Source organism: Pteropus medius, unplaced genomic scaffold (assembly GCF_902729225.1).
Source record: "Pteropus medius unplaced genomic scaffold, Ma_sr-lr_union100, whole genome shotgun sequence".
NCBI lineage: Eukaryota > Metazoa > Chordata > Mammalia > Chiroptera > Pteropodidae > Pteropus > Pteropus medius.
Window position 1 is genome coordinate 10544418 of NW_024351543.1, and position 18464 is coordinate 10562881.

Below are 18464 nucleotides of genomic sequence, written 5' to 3' on the forward strand. Positions count from 1 at the left end.
CTTCTAATTTCTAAAGATTAACTTCTTATACTAATAAATCTCATTACTCAATATCAGAGTTTTAATTAGCAAAAGATAAGAACATTATAGTTTACAAGGAAGCATTATGAAATAATTATAATATTGACACACTAATTTTAACCATAATGTCCACCTGGTCGATAGGTTTAAGAATGACAGCTGTAAATAAATCATTTTATGATACAATTAGCTTATTAAATTCTATATTACTACAATGTTACTAAATCAAGAGTATGCTTTTGTTTTAAATATTATGGCTGAAAAAGTTGATGTGAAGGAGGTAGCCTATACATATTTCTGTTAACTCTGGCTATATATATTTTTTAATTATTCAAAAGGAGACACTGCTCATCAACGGTCCTTTTCTGTGACTTTCTGCTCCAGCTGTGATCCTCCTCAGTTCCTAAGACACACCACACTCCTCTACCCTGCCTCCAGACAATTCTCTACACAGTGTTCCCTCTACCTGGATCACTTTTCCTATTCTTCCCCAGATACTACCTCCACCTCCCATTTCACCTGGCTGATTATTACCTATTCTTCAGGTCCCAGCGGAACATCATCTCCTGTGGGAAGCCTTCCTAACCCCGCCACATCCATTCTCCCTTAATAAGGTTAAGTTCTCCAGGTACTTGTTCCCATGGCACCTACTGCTTCATGGCACTCTTCACACTTATAATTATTTAACTGTAACTTTTCCTTATTATCTATGAGGTCCGCAAGAGTAAGGATCTGACAGTTTCATTCATCAAGGTATTGGCAATCAACAAGTATTTGATGAATGGCATTTTAATTGACCTATCTTGACAGTTTCCTCCTATTCAAAAAAAATTTTAAGTTGTGCTTAGTTCTACCTTTTGTTTTCTAAATACTGCGTAACATACCTCTTCAGTTTAAATGCATATTCTCTCTCTACAAAAGCAAGATTCATTTTCCCAAAAAACAGATGCAAAATTTTTAACATTTAAAAAGGTTTAGCTATAAGATTATGTCGACTCATAAAACTATAAGTAATTATAAAAAGAATTAATGCCTGAGACATATTTGAAAATTATCGTCCAGGAAATTTGCTGAGTGCTAGGCTGAAAAAACTGGTCACTGTCCCAGGACACCTAAGACCAGAAGGGACAGAAAGGTACATTTAAAAAACATCTCACTCAGATAACATGTCCTGCCCCTTCTGTAATCATGACATACACTCAGTGAAAAAAAGAAGAGGGATTCTTTATAAAAAAAAAAAAAAAAGTCATTCTGCTTAGGAGTAGCAGAAAGGATGGGCTGCATATAAGTACGGATGAGAGAATTAGGAAGACAACTTATTCACCAGAGGACTTTTCAGCAAAACATTAAAAATTCTGCATTATACATTTTTTGTAAATTACAATAAAGAAATTAATGTATAGGTGATCAATAATGAAAGATACAGTATTACCTAATATTCCCATATCTGTCCATACTGAAAGAACCATGCTTGACCACCATCTTGAAAGGTGGTTGGTGTTAGCAAGGCTTCCAACCATCATATGAACAGGGCCTTTAACAAAGCAATCCAGTTTCTCCAGTGTGTCACTAATGGGATTGAAACAAAAAGGTGATTCTGGCTACACTGAAAAGCATCAAATAACAAGGGATTATTATTATTAATAACTAAAATTTCTTGTGTACCTACTACATGTCAGCACAGTGGTAGATGCTTCACAAATATGATCTCATTTACTCTTCCCCAATACCATGAATGCAGAAAGGTATCCCCATTTAACAAGTAAACAGGTTCAAAGAACTGAAATAGTTTGCCCCATGGCATATAACTGCTAAAGAGGAAAGTTAGAATTTAATTCTAAAGCCTATGCTCTTTCCTTTATAGCCTCTCTGGGAAAGTAAGGTGTTTGATGAGATTTGGTATTAAAATTGCAAACATACACAGATTCCCTTTTCTGTAACCCTACATTCTCAAATGGAAAATCATATTCCGCCACAAAATACATATGTAAGCGAAAACCAAGCAGCACAGTGATGGGAGAGTGGAGTGGCTCCATCACGTACTAACCCTCTCAACCTTGTCACTTGATTCAAATCCATGCCTTAGCAAAATGTCTAATTTACTAAGTGGCATGGGCCTTCAAGTAACCATAACGAAATGTTCATTCTATTCATGCCAAGGGTCCACTGTTTACAATCAGCAGTATGTATATTTTATTCTAAGGACTAAAGCAGAAATAACTGCATATTTATTGCAGGATAAAGCATTTAATAATTAATGTCAGAGACCAAGATTTTCTGTGTAAGAGATGTTCAAGTGTAATTTAAAAGTTTTAAAGGTCTGTAACATTAAACTTGAATTGAAAGTATTAATGTCAAATCATGACCTATTTTAAATATGCTATATCCCCAAGCTCTTTCAACTAGAAGCAGTGACAAAGTAGTAGCAGTGAGCATTCCAAGCATCCAAGTTATGCTCTCTAATACCATTCCCCATAAAAAAGATCAGGGCTCCTTAGAATAATGACTGATTCTGGGTCTGAGAAAAGCAACAGAAACACGAGACTAGGAAACCTTGAACCAAAAAACAAGGCAGTTATCAAAGACTGATGGATTCATGTCGAAAGGACACAAAAGCAAGCTTGAAGGGACAGACTCCTTCCACTGCTAAAATTCTGGACAACTTGTTTAGGTTTTGATGTTTTCAAAAGAATAGAGTATAATTGATTAAAGACACTGACTATATAAAAATCCTTCAGTCTATACAATGACATTCAAAAAAGTGAAAGCCTTACCCAGTGGGGGGATGGGGAAAACTCTCTCACGTGCTGCCACTGGAAGTGATTATTAAATTAGCTCTTTAAAAATTGGTCCTTGAAAAATAAAAAGAACCAATTATTTATCCTGCCTTTTCAGTAGGAACTACAAAACAGATTAATCAAAGAGCTCCAGTTATAAGGTAAAGTTTCTTTTCACAGAAGGATGACAGTTTATAAATGTAAAAGAAAGGATGCAATAAGAAAAATCACCATTCTGCAGCCCCTGACAAAATAATTGATTCAAATAAGGATTGTTAATGGATGCTAAATCATTAGACAAAAGACTTATGGGGAGCTGGATACTCATAGTACCAAAGTATTATTTCACAGATTACTTGCTAGCTGCAAAAGGAAAACAAGTTAACTTTTCCACGAAGAGGCCTGGTTGTCATAATCTTAAACGATCAAAATTAACATTAGCATTAAAGATACAACCAGATGGTAAATACTTCCTGATGTGATGCAGTATGAAAAGCAAACAGCATCACCTACAAAATATTCTGTCCAAAAATATTTAACTTAAATTTAATCAAGGCTTTAGGTTTAATTTAAATTAGCAAGAAATAGTGGAATATAAATCATGTTAAACATCATCAAGAAGAAATGACCAGATAAATCTATAATGTGAGACATTCTACAAGACAGTCACTGTCAGACCCTTCAGACCAGACCCTTCAACAAGTTTATGTCATGGAAGAAAGGAAGTGGGAGAGTACCATTCTAGATTAAGAGAAAGTTAAAAGGCATGACAACAAAATGCAATGTGTGAAACCTGTCTCAACTGATACAATAGCATTGTTAGCAGACGCTATATTCTCGGTATCTTCTCAAATGAAAATGTCCATGAATGCCAAACTAGGAGAGAAAAGAACATTTTTATTAACTTTCCGACCCATGGAAGTTAACATTTCATTGTTCTTTACTCACCTCCACTTAGCAGCTTCATGACTAGCCACAGCTCATCTTTTACCACAAATGACGTGTAGTAAGACACAATATTAGGATGATGGCACTGACTCATGGCTTGAATTTCTTTCTATAAAGAAGAGAAAACATAATTCATTAAATGCGACCTAAAACAACACTACAAGTTAATGAATACAGACTGGGAACCCCAAGACTATGTCACAACCTTTCCGGGATCTCCATGGCCCTGACCTCTGTAAAAATGGTTAAAACCAAAAATCACTTAGTTCCCATCAGTCCACTGTGACACTACTCCTTCCACTCACTACACTAGTAATCTCTGAAACTGAAACACGTCCTGTTTATCACACCATGGCTCAGCACCACAGAGGCCTCCACTGGGACACATACTTTTTACTTCAAGGTGCCCTTGAAAAACCATCTTGGGAAATCTGGTTTCATAGTCAGAGAGGAAAATTATTTTCAAAGGTGGGTTTTTTGTGTTTTTTTTTTTCTTTTTTCAAAATATTGTTTCACCCCATTTTGGTGAAATAATTAACAATTTTCACTATACAGAGAAAATATACTGAAACAGGGCAAGGTCATAAACTAAACCCAAGTAGAAACCTGAGCCAAAAGTCTAAGCTTACACAGTCTCGGTTAACGAATTTAAATTAGATTTGGAATGATAAAATGCCTTATAAAGACCTGTGTGATCAGGGCCCTGCTTATCTCTCTAGGCTCATTCCTACATCCCATCAAACCCCAGTCCTATGATCCAGCCGTAGTAACTTCAACTGAACCATGCTTCCTCTAACCTTGGACATTTATTTAACCCTATTATTCCCTTTGCTTCAAATACACATCCCCCGTTATTTTTGCCTAGCTAAAAACGCCAATTCTTCCTTCTGAACTCAGTCAAAATATCATTTCCTCCCAGCTCCCCCCGACCAGGTGTCCCTTCTCTTGGCTTACAAGCTACCTGTCTATGTCCTTACATCATGGCATATACGAACTGGATAGTACACTGAGTGCTTATTTGTCTGCCCCTCCCTGATAGACTGAGAGTTCCAAGAAGGCAAATACTTAGAAGTGGATTCCTAAACACTGTGGAACTTGTCATACTATACTATAATTGCCTATTTGTTTTTCTGTATTCCTCCCAAAACTGTAAACTCAATGTGAGCTAAGACTGGATTTCTGGCACTTATCATCATGCCTGGCGCACAGTTCACCTTCAATAAATATTTGCTGAATGACTGAAATCCTACAGCACTTTATACAGCTTTTTGCTGATTCATGTATTTGCTCTATGCCCTTAGTATTTGTTCTGTAAGATCATTCATGTAAAAGTTGCTCGTAATCCCTGATTCACGAGAAGTGTTCAATAAATGCCAGTTTTTCTATTCTCATCTTCTCTACTTGGGTGTAAATTCCTTTATGGCAAGGGCTTTATCGTATACATTTTTTGTGACCCCCCAAAGTCACCAGCAGTCTTCTGCACTAAAAGTTAAGTAAATATGGAGGAAAAGGAAGAAGGAACTAAAGTAAGCACCTGCTTGTTGACATAGTTATCCAGGATTCGAAGAGACAGGATATGTACATATGAGAGGGAATACACAGGACAGCACAAACATGCCAAATGAGTAGTAAAGATATTAAATGGTACAAAAATCCATAGGAAATAACAGCTAAGGTAGGAAAGAACTCTTCAGAGAGAAGGTGAGAACTAGGTTTAGTTCTGCTGGATGTGGGGATAGTCCAGCAGTACGAAGTGAAAAACATACATAGTTATACATAAAAAAAGATGAAATATGCAAGAGAGATTTTAGGACACAATGAGTACTGTCTGGGGTAAACAGATATTTCCCAAGTGCCTACTGTGTGCTAGGAACAGTGCTAGGTGCTGGACCACAATAGCGAGCTCTCATGAAACCTATTGTCTAGTGAAGAAGTTAGACAAATACTAATTTATAACACAGACTGATAAACTGTTTGATAGGGGAAGTACTAGATACATGACTTCATCCAAGAGGTAAATTATCAAAAATAGGAGTGATAAGCAGGGAAGCCTTCCTATAAAAAGCTGGACTATACTGACACTGAAATAGGAAAGATAAGTAGGTTTTTACTTGTTTTGACTGTTTAATTACCTGAGTCTGTATCAAAAAGGACCTGTAACTATGGTCAAGAATTTAAGCTTCATCCAAACAGCAATGGGAAAGCATCAAAGGTTTAACTATATTTTTTCATGACTCATTCTGACTATAATGTAGAAAATAAATGAGAAAAGGCAAGACTACAGACAAAAACTGTTGCCATGACCTGGGTGAGGGATGATGGTGGCCTGAATAATGAAAAATAGCTAATTTCTCAGTTTTCATAACTGTACTATGGTTATATAACTACTAGGAGATGCTGGGTGAAGAGCATGTGGGAACATTCTCTACTGCTTTTGCAACTCCTCTGTAAGTTTAAAACTATCTCAAAATAGAAAGTTAAAAAAATAAGTGGCAATATGAATGAAAAGAAAGGGAGTCAAGAGCTAATACTAAAGAAGTACAAACAATAGGACTTGGCGAGTAACTGGATGAAAGAGGTGAGACCAAGAGAAATCACATGCATATAATGCAGAGTTGGGGTTGAAGTGTCCAAGATCTTAAATGTTAAGCCAAGGGTTTTGAGCTTTATCCTGAAAAAGGGGTACTACAACAAAGGGTTTTCTGATAGAGACTATCAGACAACCACAAAATTCGAAGATTAAAATAGCCTTAAATATTCCTTTTCTTTTCTTCTATTCTTTTAAAGGGGGAGGAAGAGCTTTCCTTTATCTTAACTCCTATAGGGGTTATCCTTTTCCTCTTCCTTTCAAAAAAATATATACAAATATATATATATAAATACACACACACACACACAATTAGTGCTTTGCAAGTGTGGTTTATTCATTCTGACTCAAGTTTCTCAGCAGCTTTGTCAACACTTATAAGTGAATTCTACCTCTACCAATGAAAGTGCTTTCTTTAAAGTCCTCTATCATCTGCCAAATCTTTTGTTCGGACTTTTCAGTTCTCCATCAGAAGCTTTCTGAAGCAATTTTTTAGTGATGACTTTTCATTTCTTCATGGAACTCACTCATCTTGATTTCTATTATTTACTCCCTAGTTTTCTAATTACTCCGGTGTAGACAGTTTCTCTCCACTTCACACAATTTAGTTTTCAAGTAATGTTAATTTATTTGCTCATTCATGCAGAGTGAACAAAACAAACTCCCTGCCCTTATGAAGTACTCATTCTAGTACTAACAATTTTCCTATCTACAAAATGTCTAGAGAATCTGTGTCCTTCTTTCCAGTATCACTGTTGTGGCCTGAATTTAGAGTCTCAATACCTCTTTGTGTAGTACAGTTCTCTTCAAACTATGGATTGCAACTCCTATGAGTCATGAAATAAATTTAGTCAATTATGTTAAAAAGGAAAAAAGGAAATAGAAAATCAGAGTGCATTCCACATAAGAAGTTTTATAAAAGTTGTTTTAGTTATATTAATATTTATAAATAAATATGTGTGTGTGTATGTGTATATATGAATGAATATGCTATCTGTTCCTGATTCTAAACCCCTGCCTCGCAAGGTCATGAAAACCCTGTTTAAAGTCTCCCTAAACCTGGTGGCCCAAGACACAAACATCTTCACAAAGGCCTCCATCTTCATAACTGGGAGCTCTCTTCCTCTCTTACTTCCACAGTACTTGACACCTTCCCTAGGTATTTGTCAGGCGCTGCCTTGTACAGCAGAACATCTAGCTGTCAACTATACTGTGGGCCTTCTGGTACAAAAAAAGACATTTTAAGCCTCTTAATGTTCTCCTCAGATGTTTTTCCAACAAATCTAGTCCTAGCATCTAGTAGAGAAGAGAAAATCTCAAAATACTGCACTGTGTGCCTTTCTTAGAGAAAAGCCTGTAATATCTCTGGAAAAAATAAATGTAGTAAGATCTGACAGCTGATTTTCCCATCACACTTAGCAAACATTGTCAGACGAGAAAACATTTTGACAAGAGAAAGGAGTAATACACTGCCTCCTCAGTAATAAATGTCACACACGGTACATACCTGGAGTTGGTTTACATCGGCACTCTCTGGAGAATCCCGACCACCCTTTTGCATTATAACAATGATAATTTTGAAAGTAAAATTTAAAATCGTCACATCAAAAATGTAGTGTGTTGATCTACTAGATTTTTAAAGGTAAACTGAAGGGCTTTGTATTTCTCAGAATAGGAGCCCTTGGCTGACAACTCAGGTCTCAGGTACTGACATCACAAACACCACATTTGTACTCCTGATGTTTCTTCAGGGTTTAGTGGAATCTCACTCCAAAAAAAAGCCAATTATCTTAAACTTTCTTTACTAAAAGTCACTTCCTCTCACCCTTACTTATTTGCCAAATACATAAATACTACATTTGCAACATAAAGCTTACTAGAATATGGGGCCAAAATTTATTGAGATCTAACTAATTCTTTTTTCCTTTTAGTAAGCTATATCAAATTTGCATTCCTCTAAAAGGCCCTAGTGAAATAACATAAATATTACTTTCAACAATGTCAAATGATATTTGAGATGTTCTTTCTACTTTTGAACTGATTATAATAATTTTGTTAATATTATATGAAGTACAAAAATCAGACTTTATTCTTATCACATATAGCAAGCCGAACACACACATGCTTATATAATATGAAAGATGAAAAAAGCTAACACAATTATATCTGTGTCAACATTAGTACATGCTAATTGCCAAGAATTTACACATTCATTTCTCTTTGTTTATCCATAGTACTATACATAATTGTACAGCATATATGAATGAAATACATATTCTTGCCAAATCTGATTACACAGGCAGACATTTGTTGTTTTGGGGCATGAATTACTATTTTCATTTTCAAACGTTCACTATTTTACACTAAACTTGTGTGAAGATATCTACTGACATAGATATATATCAATCATACGATAAAATAAAATAAAAATAAAAATCAGAAACAGTGATATATTTAGGACCCACAAAGCCAAACATGTATGTAAATATTAATCAATTAAAATAAAGATTTCCTTTGCTTTGAAAATGGGTGAATTTGAAACAGTAATAAGTTCTCTATGAAATAACTTTTATTCTTGATTTGCTAAGACTAATCAAGGTGAATTTATGATATAAAAGTCAAATCAAAGAGAAGAAAGGATAATAAGGAGCCTAAAAAAGTTAAGTTCTGACTCTCAATTGGGCTATTCGCAATGACATTATGACATTGATAACTATAAAGCAGCAAAATTTCTTAAACTCTGTGGAGGCTGGAGATTTCATTACTCTCCCTTCAAGTTGGTCCCAATGTATAACATCATTTTAAAAAGTATGTTCTAGGATGAAATTACCGTAGAATTTACATAATCATCAATGCTAATTACCAAGAAGTAACAGGTTTCCACAAAAACTGGTAACTATACAATATAAATGTAAATGGAAAAAAAAATGCCAATTACACTACATGTATTAAGTGAAAAGCGGGGGAATGAAGAACAGATTTGTATCAGCTAACTAATAACAGGGACCACTTAAGACATGCTAAGCTTTAAGATATTATCACTACAATTAAGTACTTCTACATAGTTTAAAATAAATTTGCAAAGTTTATCTTCCAAAAATGATAGAATCATCTATTTTTCTGTGTCAGAAATCAAAAGAATATCCTCTACCCTTGCATTAAAATATAGATTAAAGGTAATTGTGTAAAGCTTCTTTCTCTTCCACAAACTAAAACTTCCCTGAGGATAGGAACAATGTTATATGTATCTTCTTTCCCCTGTCATCACAGAACAGAATATTGGAAGTTGTTATGGAATCCGTTTTCAGTTATAGGGGGAGCATGATTTAGAAAGAACTACAACACAGAGGTGTGTGGATTTGGGTAGGGTACGATGTGTAAAGTGGTTATAAATGATCTAATACTACTTGTTACAAAGTTTGTATAAAATAAGTAGCTTGGGAAATAATAGTGTTTTCATCAAACATCAGTCAACGTGGGTGTTTCATGAGAAATAAGTTATTCCATGGGGTAGAAAGAAACATTAATTAGTCTCTGGAATAGTTCTGGTACATTCTACAAAGACTTGAGTTTTGATCTGGACTCTGTCACTTAGCATATGATTTACTTTCTTTATCTATAAAATAGAGCTACTACTTATCTCATAGAGATGTTTATGAGGTTAAAGTACACTTTAGTGCCCAGCACTGAAAAGATGTTTGTTATTATTTTCATGTGAACTTAGTCAAGTTATTTAAACTTTGAGCCTGTTTCTTTAGTCATGAGTAAAAATAAAATTTTCATTCATCTTTATATTATCCTTATGTATTAGGTAAAATAACTGGCAAATAATAAGAATTCATATTGAGCTTCTCAAATTTCAGATTTTGTAGGTTAAAAATATTGCTTTTAACAGAATTAGTTTACAGTTTTGACTTCTTTTATGATCACTGCCGTTCAAATGTCCACATGGTGCCCTAAGGTATAGCTGGCATCTATAAACCCAAGATCACCAAACAGGATTTTAATCAGCATCTCCTTCCGTGTGTGTGTTCTCACTTGAGACAGCTCAAGATCACTCCAGCAACCCACTTCTTCAGTTTCTGCTCCTGCATTATCAACTCCCTAAGAAACACATTTGTCTCATCCACTGAAATACCTCTTTTCCTTTTATTCTAATTATTCCCTAATACTCAGTACAGACTACACTAGAAATTAAATTCAATCTGAACACTGGAAAAAAAAACTCCTGGACTGTCAGATTATCACAGTCCTAATTCCTGCTTTCTATCACTAGTTATATATGATCTTTGACAAATTGCTTAATAAAATAACAGTATTTGTATGGAAGTTTATAGTTTTTATAGTTTTCAAGTACTGTGTCATTTGAGCTTCAAGAAAAACCTCATGAAGTACACAAAACAGAAATAATATCCATTTTGAGCCAAAGAAATGGAGCATTTAAAAAGTTAGATGACTTAAAAAACTATCTTATTTCCCTCGCTAAGCACTTACTATATACTGAAAACTACTCTGGGTGTCCTGATGCATAAAAGAAGTACAAAACAATCCCTGTATGACGAGCTTTTAATGCCACAAAACATCTCTTGCAGTTATTGATCCTCGGGGCTCCCTTTCTTCTCTTTCCCCTAGCCTTTGCAGAAGCTAATGCTGCCTGGGGTCATTCTATCTTTCATCTTGCATCAGTGGTCACAATGCAGGTAGGTACTATGTCCCTAGGAGGCCAAAAGCCTTTTAAAGGATATTCTATTTGACCCAGGAATCACAATCACATGATACTATTTTAAGGAAAGAGAGACGTAAGCAAGCATTACTTGTAACAATAAAAAAGAGGAAACAAGGTGATCATCCAATTCCAGAGAATACGGAGAAGTGTGGTCTACCTATTCAATGGCATACTACGCACATATTGAAAATTATATTAATTCATATTTATTGACACAGAAATTCTATGATAAAACTTTCAAAAAGAATAAACATATGATTGCACTATCATAAACATATAAAGATGTTTAAATGTGCAGTCTGAAAGATTATATAGCAAGTATTAATCTTGGAATGAGAAGATTATAACTAATTTTTTTCTCTCTACTTACCTGGATTTTATAAATTCTATAATAAACATTACTATTAATGAAAAAATCACAAACCCTTTTTAAAAAAGAAATCAAAAACTTCAAGTTATTTCCCACTCTAACATGAATATACAGGAGTATACCTTTCCAACTTAAGAAATAGGAGATGTGCATACCAGAAGTTCATCCATGCTAGTTTGACATTTCTCAAGGTTTATCCGTTTGATTGCCACTTTCTCCTTTTTAGGGGCACAATATGCTGCTTGGACCACAGCTGTTGCTCCGCTCCCTAAAGATAAATACATAAATGAGTAAATAAATAGATGGAGAGATAAAAACATGACATTTTTAATTACCACACAATTTGAACAAGAGAAGTTAATCCTTATCTTGTTCCCACATTGAACAACAGTTGGAAAGAAACACTCTAAAAAGCAGGGTGTCAATAAAAGTGAAAGCCGCAACCATTTCAGAGAATTGCCAATAAAAACCAGTACCAAAAAATAATAAAATAAAATAAAATAAAATAAAATAAAATAAAATAAAATAAAATAAAATAAAATAAAATAAAATAAAATAAAAACTGCTAGGGTTCCAGCTCTAGAATATGATAGTGTAGGCTCATATTTCCATGTTCCTCTCCTCTAAATACAACTAAATGCCCTAGAAATAATTCGACAATCATAAAAAGACTCTACAAAGTAGAAAGAAGGTGAACTGGCCAGGAACCTCCCAGTGTAAGGAAAGGCACCACTGTGAGTTCACTGGGTTTTCCTTGTTCCACCCATAAATCTATGAGTATGCACCAAAACAGACAACCTGGAACTGCCAGCAGGGAAAGACAGATAAACAAATAAATGAGAAAATCCTGCTTTCTGGCCAAAGGACTGCGAAAGGGTAAGCTCAGCAGAGGCCTAGAGGGGAGAGAGATTTCCCAGTCCCTACCCAGGACAGCAGGGGACCCAATCCACCACAGTATTAGCACAAGCAGGGTCTCTTCCCAGCACCCAGACAGCAGTAAGCCAGATTCACTACAGGGGCAACTAGGTCCCTGTCCCACACCTGGGCAATGTCCAAACTGCCCTTAGCAGCAGCAGAACTGGGGACCCACATCCACCAGTCAGCCTAGGTAACACCTGTATAGGTCAAACAGGAGTTCCTTTTGTGCCAGAAGAATGAAGCAGAAGAGACTAGCACTGCAAGAGCTCTGAAAACTAAATTATCATAGGAATTACACCGCTTACAAAGTAGGCCAGGGCTAGACACTAAACCTAAACAGAGTCACTGCCTACTGAAATAGAAGATTTAAATAGGATCAAGAGTCTCTTAACATTAGTATCCTAAACGTCAAGGATACAAAAAAAAAATCACATCATACCAAGGAACCAGGAAAAACACACTTATATGAGAAAAGACATTCACATTGATGTCAACACCAAAATGAATCATATGTTGGAGAATTTTAAAGCAGTCATTAAAAAACAATGCTTCAACAAACAATTAAGAATTCTCTTAAAACAAATTAAAAATCTCAGCAAAGAAATAGAAGTTATAAAAAAGTATCAAATGAAAACTATACAACTGAAATATATAGTTTCCAAAGTAAAAAATTTGCTAAAATTGAGTACTAGATCAATAGTTTACTCAATCTAAACAACAGAAAGAAAATAGACTGAAAATAGAACACAGCCTCAGAGAACAGTGGAATAATAAAAGATGCAAAGTCCATGTGGCAGGTAGAATAATGCCCCTCCTAACTCGCCAAAAGATGTCCATGTCCTAATTCTTGTAACCTGTGAATGTTACCTTATACGGCAAAAAGATTTCGCACATGTCATTAAGTTAAATTCAGGATCGGAAGATTGTCCTGGATTATCTGGCTGGGCTTAAGGTTATCACAAGGGTCTTTATCAAAGATAGGCAGAAGGGTCAGTCAGAGAAGGAGATAAGACAATGAAAGCAGAGATCAGAGTAGTAAGAGCCAGGAGCCAAGGAGCAAGTATTGATACATGTGACAATATAGATGAACATTGAAAACATCATGCTATGTGAAAAAAAGTCACAAAAGACCACCTATCATATGATTCCATTTATATGAAATGTCCAGAACAGGCAAAATCTATAGAGACAGAATACAGATTAGTGGCTGCCAGGGGCTTGGAGAGGAGAAGAATGGGAAGTTACTGTTTAACAGGGACAGGCGATGAAAATACTCTAAAATTAGACAGTGGTGATGGTTGCAAAACACTGTGAATATACTAAAAAACACTGAATTGTACTCTTTTAAAATGGTAAATTTTATGTTATGTGACTTTTATCTCAATTTCAAAAAAGACAAGGGAATACTACAAACTACTTTAGCTCATAATTCAACAATTTAGAAAAAAATGGACCAATTCTTTGAAAGCAAATACCAAAGCTCAGCCAAGATGAAGTAGATAACCTGAATAGTCCTATGAATATTTTTAAAAGTCAAATTTGTAATTTAAAAATTCTTGAAAAGATCACCGGACACAGAGGGTTTCAATGGAGACAAACACTAAAAGAAGAACTAATCGCCGTTTTCTGGAAATGGAAGAAGTGGAATACCTCCCAACTCATTTAATGAAGCCAATATTACCAAGACCAAAACCAGACAAAGATATCATAAGAATACTAAAGACAATACCTCATAAACTTAGCTGCAAAAGCGTTAACAAAATATTAGCAAATTGAATCCAGCGACAGAAATACACCATAACCAAGTGGTATGTATTACAGGTATGCAAGGCTACTACAGCACTTTTCAAAAAAATCAAAATCAGTGTAATACACTATATCGACAGGCTAAGGGAAAAAAATCATACAATCATATCAATTAACACAGAAAAACATTTTTAAAAAATCCAACACCACTGGACTTTTAGCTCTCAGCAAACTAGGAATAGAGAGGAACTTCTTCATAAAGAACATCTACAAAAATGCTTCCAGCTAACAACACACTTAATGGTGAAAGACTGAATGCTTTCCCTCTAAGACTGGGGAAGAGGCAAGGATGCCCATCCTCATTACTCTTACTCAACATGTACTGGAAGTCCTAGTCACCACAATAAAGAAAGAAAAAGAAATAAAAGGCATCCAGATTGAAAAAGAAATAAAACTATCTATGTTTGTAGATGACATGATCGCTTATAAAGAAATCCCCAAAAATCTACAAGAAAAGTTCTTATAACTAACAGGAGAGTTTAGCAAGGTTGCAATATATAAGATCAACACATGAAAACCAACTGCATTTCTATAGACTAAAAACAAACGAGTGGAAACCAAAATTTTAAAATATAATGCCATTTACAATTGCTCCCTCCAGATGAATATTTAAGTACAAATTCAATAAAAAATGAACAGAATCTACATGCTGAAAATTACAAAGTACCGATGAAAGTAAAGAAGGCCTAATTAATTGAAGAGATATACCGTGTTCATGGGTTTAAAAAAATTCAACATAGTAAAGATGTCAATACTCCCTAAACTGACTATATATATAGGTTTGATACAATTCCAATCAAAATCCTGGCTAAGTATTTTGTACATATAGACAAGCTTATTCCAAAGTTTATGTGAGAGGAGAAGGCCCTAGAATAGCCAACACAATAGCGAAGATGACGAACAAAGTTGAAGGCTTCATACTACCCAAATTCAAGACCTATTATATAGAATAATCGAGATGGTGTGGCAGGCAGACACACACACACATACCCCAGAACAAAGAACTCAGAAGATTCACAGCATTGTGCCCCACTGATTTTTGATAAAGGTGCAAAAGCAACTTGATGGAGATGGGATAACCTATCAGAATGGCTAAAAAAAAATTTTTTAACTTTGGTGAGGATGTGATGAAACTGGAACACTTATACATTGCTGATGGAGATGTAAAAATTGGTACAGCCACTCTGGAAATTAGTTTGGCTGTTTCTTTTAAAACTAAAAATAGACTTGACAATTTAGCATTTTTATGCTTGAGTATTTATCCCAGAGAAACAAAAATATATGTTCACATAGAAACTTGCATATGAATATTTATAGCAGCTTTATTCGTAGTAGCCTCAAACTGGGAACTACCCAAATATCTTTCAACAGATGAATAAACTCTGGCATATTCATACAGAGGACTACTACTCAGCAATAAAAAATAAACAAACCATTGATATGCACAATTACTTGAAGGGACTTCAAGGGCATTATGCTCAAAAAAGTTACATATTTTATGATCCCATTTATGTAACACTCTTGAAATAGCAAAAATAAGAAACATGAACAACAGACTAGTGGTTGTTAAGGGATGTGGGGAGAGGCATTAGATATGGTTTAAAGGATTTGTAAAGAACTTTACAGTGGGGTATAGATATGGTGGGTAGTAGCTACACGACATAAAACTGCATAGAACTGTACACACATGCATGCAAATGAGTACAGTACACACATATAAATAGTAAAATCTGAGTAAGTTCTGTGGATTGTTTAAAAAAAATGCTTAGGCCTCAATTCATCCTCTACCATTAATAAAATAATCTTCAAACACCTGCACAATGTTACTCCTCAGATCAGTAAACCACAGCAGCTACTTGATACTTGGTAAGTCAACATATTAACTTATTTTCCATATTCCAGATGAAATCTATTTTATCTCCATCTCCACTCCTCTGTGCAAGCCATCCACTCTGCTTTCTACACATTAATCCATACCTCTCCCTCCTTTCAAAGCCCAACTCAAAACTCACCTAACTTCAGTAAGCAGCATGGAAAACACACTTATATTCAAACTTGAGTTCCACCGCTATTAACAGGGTAAGTCTTCATTTCCAGACTATGTGCCTAGATTTGGTAATGTTCAATAAATGTCACTATTATTTGTTCATTTACACATTATCTTACTGTTAGGTATCTAAACTGTTAAAAAAATATTGCGGTATCTCAAGTATTTGGCATAAGGTAGGTGTATTATACTTCTAAAGTACTTGAATCTTCACCAAAATACATGAAGACAAATTATCCCCACTAAACCCCCATCTCTACCCATTCCATTAAAACTGTAGCTTTTTTCAACGTTTTAATCATTGAAACTAAACATTCTCCTGTACAAATACTTAGCCTTGGATAGAGATGAATTGTAAATACAAAAAAGGAAAAAATGTGCAATCGTTAAATTCCTTCTCCCTTCTTCTCCATTCTCTTATCCTCTTCTCAAATACAAAGTAACTTCACCAAAATGTTGGCAAAAGAGGGCACAGGGGAAGAAAAAGTGCTATATGTATTGTGCAGTAATTACATTCAGAAAATGAAACTTTGAGCAGAATGCTTCATGTAAAATGCAATATGCTTTCAATATTCCGGGGAGAAATACTACCCACACACTCTCATAGAGAGCATTTATTTTCGAGAATGAGATATTTACTTTAATAAGACCCTATATCAGCCTGTAAAAGAACTAATTAAATCACCTAAAAGAAGTATATGGCTGTTGACCATCTAGGGCTTTATAACTTAAATTTCTAAAAGAGCAAAACACTCTATCAAAAGGATATACACCTGCTGAAAAGTTTTCTGAAAGGATACACAGAAACTACCAAGAGTGGTTAACAGAGAGTGGAAAAGGAGCATTTTATCATCAAAAGATGACAAAATAAAAAGGAATAAAGTACTGATACATGTCACAACACAGAGGAGCCTTGAAAACATGCTAAGTAAAGATACTAGACACAAAAGGCCACGTATAGTATAACTCATTTATATGAAATATCCAGAATAGGCAAACCTGTAGAGGCAGAAAGAAGCTTCGTGGTTGGAGGGAGGAGGGACTGGAGAGTGCTGCTAGTGGAGATGGGAGTTTCTCTCTGGAGCTGGGAAATGTTCTGGAAGTAGACGGCGGTGAGGGTTGCACAGCTATGTGAATATACTGATTTGTACACTTTAGAAGGGAAAATGTTATGATATGTGAATTTTAACAATAAAGCTGTTATTTAAAAATCTCAAGTATGCCACCAAATTTCTAATATTAATGTGCTACAAACATTAAAAATGGAAAACAATTTATATATGTAACTATGTAATTCAATAGAACTTGTTTGTTACATTTAAACCCATTTTGAAAATCCCTGAATAAAGTTATTTATCACTAACGTGGATAAACCCAAATCACAATTTTAACAAACTAAAGAAAGATCTGAATCACAATTATAACTAATCAAAAACTCTGCTCAAAGTTCATGTAATGCAAAATTCAAAATAAAATCCAATATTCAAGAATATATTTACCATTCAATGACATCATCCAATTGTGTACTTTAACTATTTTGACACTAGTTTTGAACACTGACATTGCTTGATAAAAATGATCCATAGACTACTATGGAAAAAGTTTATAGTTTACCTGCTTCTTGGCTGAGCTCTCTTTATTCTGCATATGAGTGTGGGTCAAAGTTAGGCAGAATGTTATGCCTGTCATTGTTTCCTCCCCCTCAATCCCCTCCTCGACTAATTCCGACTGTGTGTAAACTCAGAAGTACACTTATCAACTGTTTCTCCTGCCTTCAGTGAGAGGCAGTTGTCCCACTCTGGGAAATGCCAGAGAGAAAGGAAGCTAATGATGTATGCAGGTCATACATCTGTCTGGCTAAGATGAGAGGCATGCTCTAGTCACAGAGGCATAATGTGGCCACTACAGGGTACCTTTGGTCCTAGATAACAGCTATCTTCTAATTAAGTAGATGTGGCCCCTGATTCTTTTTTCTTTGTAAATTAGAGGTCTTTTGTTTTGTTTTGTTTGTTTTTCTTCACATCTATCATGCCATGAATTCACAGGGAACGGGTTCCAGCAGCTCGGGCTCCTTTCCACTGGATCTCACAAAGTGAGCTTCTCTGGGTGGAGCAGGCTGGCACTTCAGTTGAATCCAGGTACCTTTCTCTTTGGCTTCTTTCTTTCCTTGATCACCTTCCTTCATATGTTTCAGGAAGCTGCCTGGCTCTTAGAGTGCTTAATATGCTCAACATGTACATTAATTCTCTTGGCAAGAATCTTGC

The 18464-nt window shown here is 35.2% G+C and overlaps 1 protein-coding gene across 2 annotated transcripts in view; it reads right to left on the minus strand.

Moving 5' to 3' along the window:
* The window catches only part of OXSR1 (oxidative stress responsive kinase 1), a 79362-nt gene that overhangs the window by 51141 nt on the left and 9757 nt on the right, over positions 1 to 18464 (minus strand). For both annotated transcript variants that reach the window (XM_039843293.1, XM_039843292.1), the window contains exons 2-3: positions 11585 to 11697; positions 3747 to 3855 (exon numbers count right to left, since the gene is read on the minus strand). In XM_039843293.1, coding sequence (XP_039699227.1) covers positions 3747 to 3855; positions 11585 to 11697 — 222 coding nt within the window. The remainder of the gene's footprint in view (positions 1 to 3746; positions 3856 to 11584; positions 11698 to 18464) is intronic.